The sequence below is a fragment of the Pipistrellus kuhlii genome, unplaced genomic scaffold (assembly GCF_014108245.1).
Source record: "Pipistrellus kuhlii isolate mPipKuh1 unplaced genomic scaffold, mPipKuh1.p scaffold_m20_p_2, whole genome shotgun sequence".
Lineage (NCBI taxonomy): Eukaryota > Metazoa > Chordata > Mammalia > Chiroptera > Vespertilionidae > Pipistrellus > Pipistrellus kuhlii.
In genome coordinates, this window is record NW_023425515.1 from 64,818,537 (window position 1) to 64,830,678 (window position 12,142).

General features: G+C 38.3%; 1 protein-coding gene across 10 annotated transcripts in view; it reads right to left on the reverse strand.

Moving 5' to 3' along the window:
• BBX (BBX high mobility group box domain containing) overlaps positions 1–12,142 on the reverse strand; it is a 289,089-nt gene that overhangs the window by 121,813 nt on the left and 155,134 nt on the right. For 7 of the 10 annotated variants that reach the window (XM_036448444.2, XM_036448446.2, XM_036448448.2 and 4 more), the window contains exon 1: positions 2,550–2,637. The exons of the other annotated variants lie outside the window; for them this stretch is intronic. In XM_036448444.2, coding sequence (XP_036304337.1) covers positions 2,550–2,615 — 66 coding nt within the window. In that variant the 5' untranslated portion in view covers positions 2,616–2,637. Of the gene's footprint in view, positions 1–2,549; positions 2,638–12,142 lie in introns of those variants that run through there. 10 annotated transcript variants of the gene reach the window in all.

Consider the following 12,142-nt stretch of genomic DNA (forward strand, 5'->3'; position numbering starts at 1 on the left):
TCAGAGATAAAATACATGATTACCTTTGTCAGCTTTCACCTCTGATTTTCTTGTTCAAGTGACAGGTACATGTGCTTGTGACTAGTATAATCTAACTTCACTTCAATTAGCATAAGAGCTTGAAGTACAATGAAATGATTTTCTTAACCCTGGTAGTTTATAAGGGCCATGTTATTAAACATCCTTGAGTTTATTCAATTTTTTTTTTTTTTTTTTTACAAGAGTGGGGTTTTGTTGTTGTTGTTGTTAATCCTCACAGGAGGATTTTTTCCCCATTGATTTATAGAGAGGGTGGAAGGGAGGTGGAGAGACACAGAGAGAGAAACAGATGTGAGAGAGACACAACAACTAATTGCTTCCAATACATGCCTAGACCAGGGCCCAGGATCAAGACTGTAACTGAGGTACATGCCTTTGACCAGAATCAAACCCAGGACCTGCTTTAGTCCATGGGCTGACGTCCTATCCACTGAGTCAAACCAGTGTGATACATGAACAGTAAAGCCATTTAATGGTTTTTACATAACAAGTAAATATTAGATAGGATCCAGGTTAATATTTTCTTGGGTGACCCTCCCCTTTGGTTGATTAATGATTTCACAAATAGGACCTGCTTTATATAATACTAGAGGCCCAGTGCATGAAAATTCATGCACTGGAGAGGGGGGTCCCTCAGCCCAGCCTTCCTCTTCTCACAGTCAGGGAGCCCTCAGAAGCAGGAGGTAACACCATGATCAGGGGAAGGTGATGCCCGAAGCACACATCTGTTGATGCCACTGCCGGCAATGCAAGCCTCAGCCGGTCCTGGTTACCTGAGCCTCAGGTAGCGCTGGGCAGCTGGGCAGCTGCCATCTGAGGCTTACCTGCACCTCGGCCGGCCCTGAGCGGCTGGGGGGCTGAGAGGACTGGTAGACTCCAGAGGAAGGCACACGGCAAGACCTGCCACTCCAGCAGGGCTAAGGAAACTAGGTGCCGCCATCTTGTGGCTGTGGGCGCCGCCATCTTTGAGAGTGTGACAGTCAATTAGCATATCCCCTCCTTATTGGCTATGGGTACTGCCATTTTGCAATGGTGTGAGGGTCAATTAGCATATTCCCTCTTTTTTAGATAGGATTCCCCAATTATCCTGGAATCTATGTTATACTAACTTTCAACAATTCTGAGATTAACCAAGCCAGTATAGCTCAGTGGGTGAGCATCAGCCCACAAACCAGGAGGTCATGGTTTGATTCCGGGCACATGACCAGGTTGTGGGCTCAATGTCCAGTAGAGGTGTGCTGGAGGTGACCAACTGATGTTTCTCTCTTTCTCTCTTTATCTCCCTTTCTCTCTAAAATCAATAAAAAAAATAAAAAATAAAAAAAAATCTCAGAATTAAAATTTTTTTTTTAATTCTGAGATTCATCTAAAAGGTATCACTGCTACCAAACAGCTATATGAAACCCTAAATCCTAATTTCTCCCTTATTACTGCAAATCTCACACTCTGGGTAGGATAAATCAAGTGTGTTGGGCAGCAGGAGAAGGGGCAAGAGCTATAACTACTTCATTCATAAATATAATAGGATCTCTGCCACTACCACTGACCTAGCTTTTGTTAATTCTGTAGTTATTGTTCCCAAGGCCTTGTTAGGATGCTCCCAAAACACACCGCAGTCAGAAATTACTGGCCTAACACCAAAAAAGACGGGGGGGGGGGGGGGGGGGGGGCAGAAGGGGGGAGCAGGAAAGTATGAAAATTTATTATTATATTAAAATTGGACTCCACCACTGCTAAAATGGAGAAAGGCAAACGTCAAGGTTTCTTGTGATTATTTCTAGATATTGGACTCTATTAGATACAAATTTTGGTCCACTAAAATACCCCAATGTTAGAATTGAAAGGGACCTTAGAAATCAGAGTACAACACCATCAATTTAAAGATATAAAAAACTACACCCACAAAAGGTTAAGTTTAAAACAAAATAATCTTTTCCTCTAAGTTTCTATAAAAAGTTTGGGTCCCTTTTGAGCTAATTATTATTGTTGTTTTTGTTATTAGATATGTTTTTTTTAACTAAATTATAAACCTGATATTGCTTTGAAGTTATATTATCATTAAGACAAATGAGTAAACTGGTATTTTTAAAATTAAAAATTTTCAAATTTATTTAGAGTAAAAAACAGAATGAACTCTTGGTTTCTTTGCCACTCTGAGGTTCTGAAATGAACTGGATTAATAAGGGAAAAGTTGTTAAATGATAATTTTATTCTAATGAGAAAAATCCCTGCAAAATAGACAACAAATTATCTATTTTTAGGGTAATTTATAATTTTCCAGGTTTCTTGCTATTTAAAGAATAAAATATCTCAAAAAAAATTTACATACCAACAAAAACCTTGTGGCCAAAATCTAGGAGCAAAAACCTGCATTGTTTTAAATGAAAGTCAAGACAAAAATCAGAAAAGTGGAATGAAAGAATCTGTAGTTACTGGGACATTTGCCCCAAATACAGGGTTAGTAAAAATGCTCTAGGACACAGGCAGAATTCCTGTAAGACATTCCTTACTGCAGACTCAGAGAAGTGGAAATCAGGGTCCATCACCCATGCAGGATAACCTGCATTTACCCTCATACAGATGCATCACTAGCAAGAGCTGATGAAGAAAAATGAAGGCTGAGAAAGAAAGCGACTGGTGTATCCTTCACATGTAATTTTCAGCAAATTTTGATGAGTTCAACCTTGGATGAGTTTTGCTCCCTTTTCTTCCTTCAATTTCATTTAGAAAATATCACCTTGTTTACGTTGTCCAAGTATAACTTTACAACTAGCCTAATGTGGCCCGGAATTACCACCTTCCAACATTCCTTAAGGAAGCACCTGATTAAATACCGTCTGGCTAACCAGATCAAGGCAGCTTTAGGCTGATCGCAAGAACAAGAACCTTACCAAACTGACAAATCAGTGTCTTTACTCTGTCAAATGCTGTTCTCTTGTCAGAAGGTTTACTATTTCTTAAATCTTGCTTTTCCATGCTGGCAGCCTCCTGTTGGTCACTACAAGGTCCTAACTCCTAAAGTTTATATATTCTTACTTTCCATCCTCCAGGTTCTCTGCAGATTATACCATTGACCTCTGCTACTGACCTGGCAAGAAGTAATATGAAAGCCATTCAAAAATTAGAACTGCATTTTTACAAGAGCCAACTTTACTTTCTAAAATACCTAATTCATTTGCCCATATTTTAAAACAACTCTACCCTTGCAACAGCATGGATGGACCTGAAGAGTATAATGCTAAGTGAAATAAGCCAGTCAGAGAAAGACAAGTACCGTATGATTTCACTCATATGTGGATCTTAATGAACAAACTGAACTACCACGCATAATGGAGACAGACTCATAGATAGAGAGGCGGCAGACAGATCTAGTGTGTGTATGTGTGTGTGTTTGTGTGTCCATGTGTGTATGGGGAGCGGGACTGGTTGAGCAAAAAAGAAATAAAAAAGAGAACTCATGGACATGGACAACAGTGTGGTGATTGTGGAGGGGGTGGGTGGAGGTAGAAGAGGGCATAGAGGAGATAAATGGTGATGGAAAAATAAAATAAATTTTAAAATCTTAAAAACCCTCACTCTATGGTGCTGCCTTACTTTCCCCCTTTGTCCACAGTCAGAAAAAAAAGATGAAAGGCAGGAAGCGGTCTAACTATCAACAAGCAGTTCTCCTTTGAAGACAGATAACAAAATACCACAGTTAAAAGTATGTTTGTAATCGCTAAGTTACTATTCTTGAACAAATTCCAAATGCTGCTATGTGTCTTTGATCTTAGAAGAGCATTTTTCTCACTGTTCATAGCTGACATCAGCGGTTCAGTTAGGCAACCACTCCCAACTATGGGAAAAATGTTTCCTGAAACTCAATCATGTGTTACTAGCTTTCGGTTGTCAGCCTAGAAGTGGCTGCTTATGCTCCGCACTGCTGCTGCATGGAATGTTTCTGCCTGCTATGACGATATAAGAACTCATCCTCTAACAGCATCCATGTGACCACATGGCAGACCTTCCGCTCCTTCTGTGTGATGTCAGACAGTCCCAGAGAAACATTCAGCATCTCCCCAGGTGGGGACTATTAGCTCAGCAAAGCATACTGCAACTACGAGAAAAATCTTGAGCACTTTATACCTAAACAGAGTTTAAGTTTCATATTTGAAAACAAAATCTATTCTCAACCTTTCACATTTTATAATACATCAAAATAGTCCAATGATAGTATGTAGCTTCAATGATGAAATAAGCCTATTTTAAAACAATAAAAACATCCCTAGTGTCTCCACAGTCCATTATAAACAATTAGGGTAGATAGATACATTATTATATCATTTGTTCAAAAATACTATCTTCAAAAGCTACTGTTTGTGGATCTTGTAAGTAAGATAGAAATATGAGTTAGTGACATGGTAAAAATTATGGGGAAAGCTCTTCTCTTTGACTATAGGCCCAGTGAACTAACTCCTGCATGGGTGGGGTCTGGGCAGCCTGCTCTGAGAGGGGCTGATGGGGGCAGGGGAGGGGAGGTGGGTGGTTCAGCCCCAACCCCTAAGGGGGTGGGGGGCAATCTGGAGCGGGGCTGGCTGGACCCAACCCCTAATCGAACTTCCCCAGTTGAACTCCAGATGGAGGGAACAATTTGCTATTAGCCTTTTATTATATAGGATAAGTAGTAGAAAGATTTGTATTAGGTGTACCGGTTAATAATGCAGATTTGTTTCAATAGATGGAGTTGCACATATGTTGATATATATGAGATTTGATATGCATGCTATTTTGTTGTATTGACAACAAACTTTAAAACTTCATATGTCAAGTTTTCTGAAGATGTCAACATCATAGATATTTTTACACTTCAAAATGTCAAATTTCATGTCAAAAAAGGAGCATTTGCAGGAAGTCTTAATTCATTACTTTATTTTTGGAGAAACGTACTGCTAAATACTTCGGAAAGCTTATGGTGAACATGCTACATCTCAAGATACTTTGAAGGCTGGCTTAAATGCTTTAAAAGTGATCATTTTGATGTGAAAGACAAAGAACATCCAGTTCAACCAAAAAAGTTTGAAGACCAACAATTACAAGCATTATTGGATGAAGATGCATGTCAAACTCAAAAACAACTTGCCAAAAGACTAAACATTGCTCAGCAAACAATTTCTGAATGTTTACAAGCAACGAAAAAGATTTTAAAGGAAAAGAAATGGGTGCCAACAGATCAACTGAACAAAAGACAGATGAAAAACCGAAAAGTCACCAGTAAAATGTTCCTTCAATGGCACAAAAGTCTTTTTTGCATCAAGTTGTGACTGACAATGAAAAGTGGATTTATTTTGAGAATCCCAAATGCACAAAATCATGGGTTGATCCCGGTCAACCATCAACATCCACTGCAAGGCCAAATTGCTTCATAAAAAAAGGTAATGCTCTCTGCATTTGGTGGGATCAGGAAGGTGTGGTGTATTATGAGCTTCTAAAACCAGGTGAAACAGTTAATACTGATCGCTACCGACAACAAATAATCAATTTGAACCACGCTTTGATCATGAGAAGACCAGAATGTGCCAGAAGACGTGGCAAAGTAATTTTGTTTCATGATGACGATGACGCACCATCACAACACTTCAAAACCAGTTAAAGACACGTTAAAAGATCTTGCCTGGGAAGTATTAACCCACCCACTATATTCACCAGTCCTTGCTCCTTCAGATTACCACTTGTAAGGATCGATGGCGCACACACTTTCTGAGCAGCACTTCAAAACATACAAATAAATGGAAAATTGGGTCTCTGAATGGTTTGCCTTATTAAAACAAGAAACGCTCTATTGGAACAGTATCCACAAATTATCTGAAACATGTGAGAAATGTGTAGCTAGCGGTGGACATTACTTTGAATAAAGCACTTTTGATGCTTCTCTTGAAATTATCATATCTTCTTTGATTACAGAATCAGCCATTATTAACTGGTATACCTAGTAATTGTAAGTTAAGGACCCACATTACAACAAGAGAAAAAACACATTCATTAGAAAATGACTATGTTTTTTAAGTTAACACATGCATGTGTGGGCACAGTCTCTGTGTCCCAGAGTTGATGGATTCATAGATATTAGACAATACAATATAGTATTTCATGTTCTCATAAATATGGCTTTGTCTAAACATGACCCCAAAAGCCAAACTTAACTTTTGAAACTCATCCATGAAGTCAGCACTTCCTATATTCCAGAATGATAGCCTGAAAGCTCAACTTGAAAAGGAGCATTAACCACCTAAGCATTGCTGTGAACACAGTAACCCACAGCACCTGCAGTAAAGTCCTAAGAAACAGAATTAAAGAATGATCATCAAAAGTGGCACTGTATCTGTTCAGCATCAGGCAAGTGTTGTCATAAACAGATCCTTGTAATACCCTGAAGTTTTTCTCTCTGACAAAATAACTCTTTTCCTTGAAAAAAGAAAACTTTGCCCCCTCTCCTTATTAAATGGCAGTGACTTTATGGATATATGGAAAACACATAAAAATGTATAGATTTCTAAAATGTACAACTACCCAGCATACCAACCCTGAATTGTTCCATCTTTGTGAATAAAATACTAAAATAGGAAGAAAACTCTAACAAGAAAGAGCATAGGAATTAGGCTGTAAAATTAAAAAATGAAAAAAACTGTTCCTTAAATGCTCTTACAGTAACATTTATACTCCATGATACTGATCTAGAAGAAAACAAACCGTGTAAGTGTATCTATGCTTAGAAAAAAACACTGGAAGGGTAAACATCAAAAAGCACACAATGGATATGGAATAGAATATGCATTGAGTGCAATTTCCATTTTTGTATTCATACTTTCTAGTGTTTTTGACATGTATTATTTTATAAGTAAAAGAGAAAGCTAGCACATTATTTTAAAATCAAATATTTTAAGTATAACTTAATAAAGGACAAAGTAGCAGGCTGCTGAGGTACCAAATCAATATGCTGCAGTGGGAAGTCATTTTCCCTGTCTGGTCTTGTCTGTGACCATGTGGCATCTTTCTACACCTGCTCAAAATTAACTGCTTCACTACACAATGACAAGAACTACAGCAAATGGACTCTTAGTCTGAGTTCAATTGCTGTGGAAGGTTTTATGGTTTGAGTATTAAGAAATGATGCATATACTTGACTACATACATAGAAATAGAGCAGACCCTCTACATATTATATGCTAATTAAGAGAATTAAAAAATTCAGTTGTCTGTTTTTACCGCAGTTATCCAGTTATCCAATGCTCTGGCGCTAGTGGGAGAGTAGAAACACTGTTCTGTCTCATTGCCAGGGAACTTCAGAGATTTCCACACTGTGATCACAGGCCAGAGTTATTAGCTAGAGTGTTCCCTATGCCCATAGTATTTGAATAACATGGCGGTGACATTACCTTGAGTATTTTCATGTTTGCAAGTGTGTCTTTCACACTTTTCAGAAGCATACATATTACAAAGGATGCTTTCAATAAATGCTGAAAACACTCTGGCCTATGTGGCTTAGTTGGTTGAGCACTGTCCCATGCACCAAATGGTCGCCAGTTCAATTCTTGCCTGGGTTGCAGGTTTGATCCCCAGCAGGGGGCATGCAGAGGCAGCCAATCAATGATTCTTTCTCACATCAATGTTTCTCTCTCTTTCTTCATTTCTCTCTCTAAAGTCAATAAAAAGTTATTTAAAAAATAAATGCTAAATGAATAAACTGTCTAGAAATAACTAAACTTGAAGATAAATGTGGTTGGTGGTTCAAGAAATCACAGTGAATCATCTGTAATCTCAGTAACATGTAACTGAAAGAAAACTAGTTAAATGTTTCTAAGAAAGGTTTTCAACAACCTAAGTCTTCTCGTCTTCCCTCAACCCACACACTCCCAAACATGTTCTTTCATCTAACTTTTAAAAAGGAACAAAATTATTTTTATTTGTAGTCATTTATAAAACCCAATTTCTTCAAACTACAAATTACTCTTTGGACTTCATTACACTGCAGTTATGAAGAATGTTGAACGTGTCATTTTGTCTTTGATTACATTAATTTACAGGAATACCCTGTGCTGTAAATGAGCATTTCTTAGTGAGGACACTTTTGGCACTTGGGGTGGGACAATTCTTTACTAGACAATACTATTTCACTCAATGCCGAATCAACACACATCTCATCTCCTTCAGCATCTTTTCACACACTCACACACATACACACACGCACACACACACACCCATTCCACTGAGATAATGACCCACAAATTCTCAAACATTCCCTGGAAGTGGTAACTTCTCACTTTGTTGGAAACCACGTCATCCTCACTTTTTGCATGTCAGTACTGCCACTTGAACTCCTTGGTCTCTTTTTTTGGAATCTTGGGCTTCTGAAATTCTGTTCAGATTTCAGCATATTTTAACTTGGGGAAAAATATTCCTTGATAGAGTAAATGAGTTAAAACTGGGAAGCCAGATGTGTGCATTTATGCCACCTCTCAACTCTACTCCCTGGATAACTTTCCCAGACCTTCCAGAAGCCAAACAGCCCCATGTGGCCAATGAGCAAGCAAGGTTTGGCGACTTCAGTCCTCTATCATCCAAAAATAAGACTCAGTTGTCAGGTTGAATTATATGCTATACACTTGTTCCTCCAGCCTTCCTTGATCCCTGGGAATCAGACTTGACTTTCTTACTGAAGCAATTTATTGCTACCAGACTTACTGCTTTAAAATGCCGGTTCTAGCCGAAACCGTTTGGCTCAGTGGTAGAGCGTCGGTCTGCGGACTGAAAGGTCCCGGGTTCGATTCCGGTCAAGGGCATGTGCTTTGGTTGCAGGCACATCCCCAGTAGGGGGTGTGCAAGAGGCAGCTGGTCGATGTTTCTCTCTCATCGACGTTTCTGGCTCTCTATCTCTCTCCCTTCCTGTCTGTGAAATATCAATAAAATATATTTAAAAAATAAAAAAATTAAAAAATAAAAAAATAAAATGCCGGTTCTAATTCCTCCCAGGCTGTCACAGACCGGGATGTTCCAATGAGACAAGGGGCATTAAGTAAAATGATAAATTCACACTCATTTTTAAAATGGTTTTGGCAAAGAGTAATGTTTAATGACTAACTCTTCATGGAGAAATTTTAGGCACGTATCATCAAGGTAAGAAGAGCTTTTCCAGACTCAGAGGAAAGACAAAGCCTGGACTGAACTAAGATCTCCTTGCTTGAGCTCATTTTTTCAATTTTTTAAAGAGAGAAGCCTAAAGCAAGTAACTAAGCAATATCACAAAAGTATGCTGCTTTTTGGGATATTTTAAAAATATATATTTTATTGATTTTTTTTTACTGAGAAGAGAGAGGGATAGAGAGTTAGAAACATCAATGAGAGAGAGACATCAATTATCTGCCTCTTGCACACCCCCTACTAGGTATGTGCTCACAACCAAGGTACATGCCCTTGACCGGAATCGAACCTGGGACCTTTCAGTCCACAGGCCAACACTCTATCCACTGAGCCAAACCGGTTTCGGCTTTTTGGGATATTTTCAATGCTGATGGCTAGCCAACATGTTACATTTTATTTATATTTATGCTTAGAAGTATTACTGTACTTGGCATGTATCAGGTACTTAATAAATGTTCATTAAATAAATGCATCTGCAGCTAGGGAGCCATGCAGCTTTCACTTTCAGAGCAGCCTGACTTGGACGTAGCCTGCTTTGAATCAAAGCCCAGAAAACTCCATGAGCCTAAATTATGGATAATATACATGAACTAAAAATTTCATACGAGTTAAAAATAATATAACTTTGTGTCATCTTCACAAAAGAAAGCATTTGCTATACAGCATAAGTATAATTTGTATTAGAACTTTACAACTTTCAGTACCTCATTCAATAAGGACATCTGATGACATTAATAACCATTTTAAAAGGAACCACGTAAATCTCTAGTCCAGTGGTCGGCAAAATCATTAGTCAACAGAGCCAAATATCAACAGTACAATGATTGAAATTTCTTTGAGAGCCACATTTTTTTAAACTTAAACTTCTTCTAACGCAACTTCTTCAAAATAGACTCGCCCAGGCCATGGCATTTTGTGGAAGAGCCACACTCAAGGGGCCAAAGAGCCGCATGTGGCTCGCGAGCCACAGCTTGCCGACCACGGCTCTAGTCTTTTCAATGAAGCCCTTAAATACAATTTTGAAAGAAATCTCACACTATCTGCTTAACTCCACTTTGCCTATATCCAGTGCTTCATGTAGTTGGGCATAAAGGTTAACAGCGTGGACTGTTTTTGCCTGGATTCATGAACCTAGAAGAACAGATTAACTATGTGACTGGAGCAAATAACCTAACCTCTCTGTGCTTTAGCAACCTTAACTATTATATAAAAAGGGGGACAATAATGGATAAAAGACTTAAATGTAAATCACAAGACCATAAAAATCCTTGAAGAAAACAGATAGTACACGCTCAGACATCTCACATAGCAAACTTTTCACTGATACAACGCCTAGGGCAAGAGAAACAGGGAAAAAATAAAGAGATGGGCCATTACATCAAACTGAAAAGCTTCTGCACAGCAAAAGAAACCATCAACTGCCGGGACCGGTTTGGCTCAATGGATAGAGCGTCGGCTTGGGGACTGAAGGGTCCCGGGTTCGATTCCCGTCAAGGGCATGTACCTTGGTTGCGGGCATATCCCCGGTAGGGGGTGTGCAAGAGGCAACTGATCGATGACTCTCTCATGGATGTTTCTAACTCTCTATCTCCCTTCCTCTCTGTATAAAATCAATAAAATATATTAAAAAAATAATAAAAAAAAATAAAAAGGTAACCTACTGTATGGGAAAACATATTTACCAATGGTACATCTGATATGGGTTTAATTTCCAAAATATACAAAGAACTCATACAACTCAACGCCAGGAAGAAAAACAATCCAGTTAAAAAATAGGTAAAGGACATAATAGACATTTACCCAAAGAGGATTACAGAAGGCCAATACATTAAAAAAATGTTCAGTCACTAATCAAAGGGGAGTGCATATTTTTAAACTACAGTGAGGTATCACCTCACATCTGCCAGAATGGCTACAATCTACAAATCAACAAATGACAAGTGCTAGTGAGGATGTGGAGAAAAGGAAACCCTAGTGCACTGCTGGTGGGAATGCAGACGGGTGTAGCCACTGTAGAAATCAGTATGGAGTTTCCTCAAAAAATTAAAAGTCAGTCTGCCATTTGACCTACCGATCCCACTTCTGTGAATATACTCTAAGAAACCTGAAACACCAGTCAGAATGAATATATGCACCCCTATGTTCATAGCAGCATTATTTGCAATAGCTAAGATTTGTAAATAGCCCAAGTGACCAGCAGTATATAAGTGGATAAAAAAGCTGTGGTGCATTTACACAAGGGAATATCATGTAACAGTTAAAAAGAAGGATTTCTTACCCTTTACTTCAGCATGCATGGACCTGGAGACTATTATGCTAAGCAAAATAAGCCAATTAGAGAAAGACAAATGTCACATGATTTCACTTAAAAGTGTAATCTAAAGAACACAATAAACTGATGAATAAAATGGGTCCAGAAGTATGGATGCATGGAATAGAATAATAAATTTTAGGGGTGAGTGGGTGAGGGACAGAGGAAGAAATTAGCCAAAGAATACATGTGCATATATGCATAACCCATCGACAAAGACAATAGCATTGGGAAGGCCTGGGGTGGGGAGAGGGTTGGACGGAGGGAGGCAAAACAGGAGAAAATGGGAGATATTCAATCTTTGTATTATTGTCAACAATAAAATACATTTTTTTTTAAAAAGGGGGCAACAATAGTACCTATCACATTGAGAGATTAACCCAAATTGTTTACATATAAACAAACTACTTATAATATTGCCTTGCATATTATGTACTTTTTTTTACTTTTCATGAAGTAAATGTATATGAGGATTCACTATTGTTATCATTGTTATAATTAATCTCAGAATATAAACATTCAAATCAACTTGAAATAAACTACAATTAACAACTACTAGTCATTTACCTCACATAACCAAAAAGTAGCAAATTCATTCAACATTATTGAGAACTGATT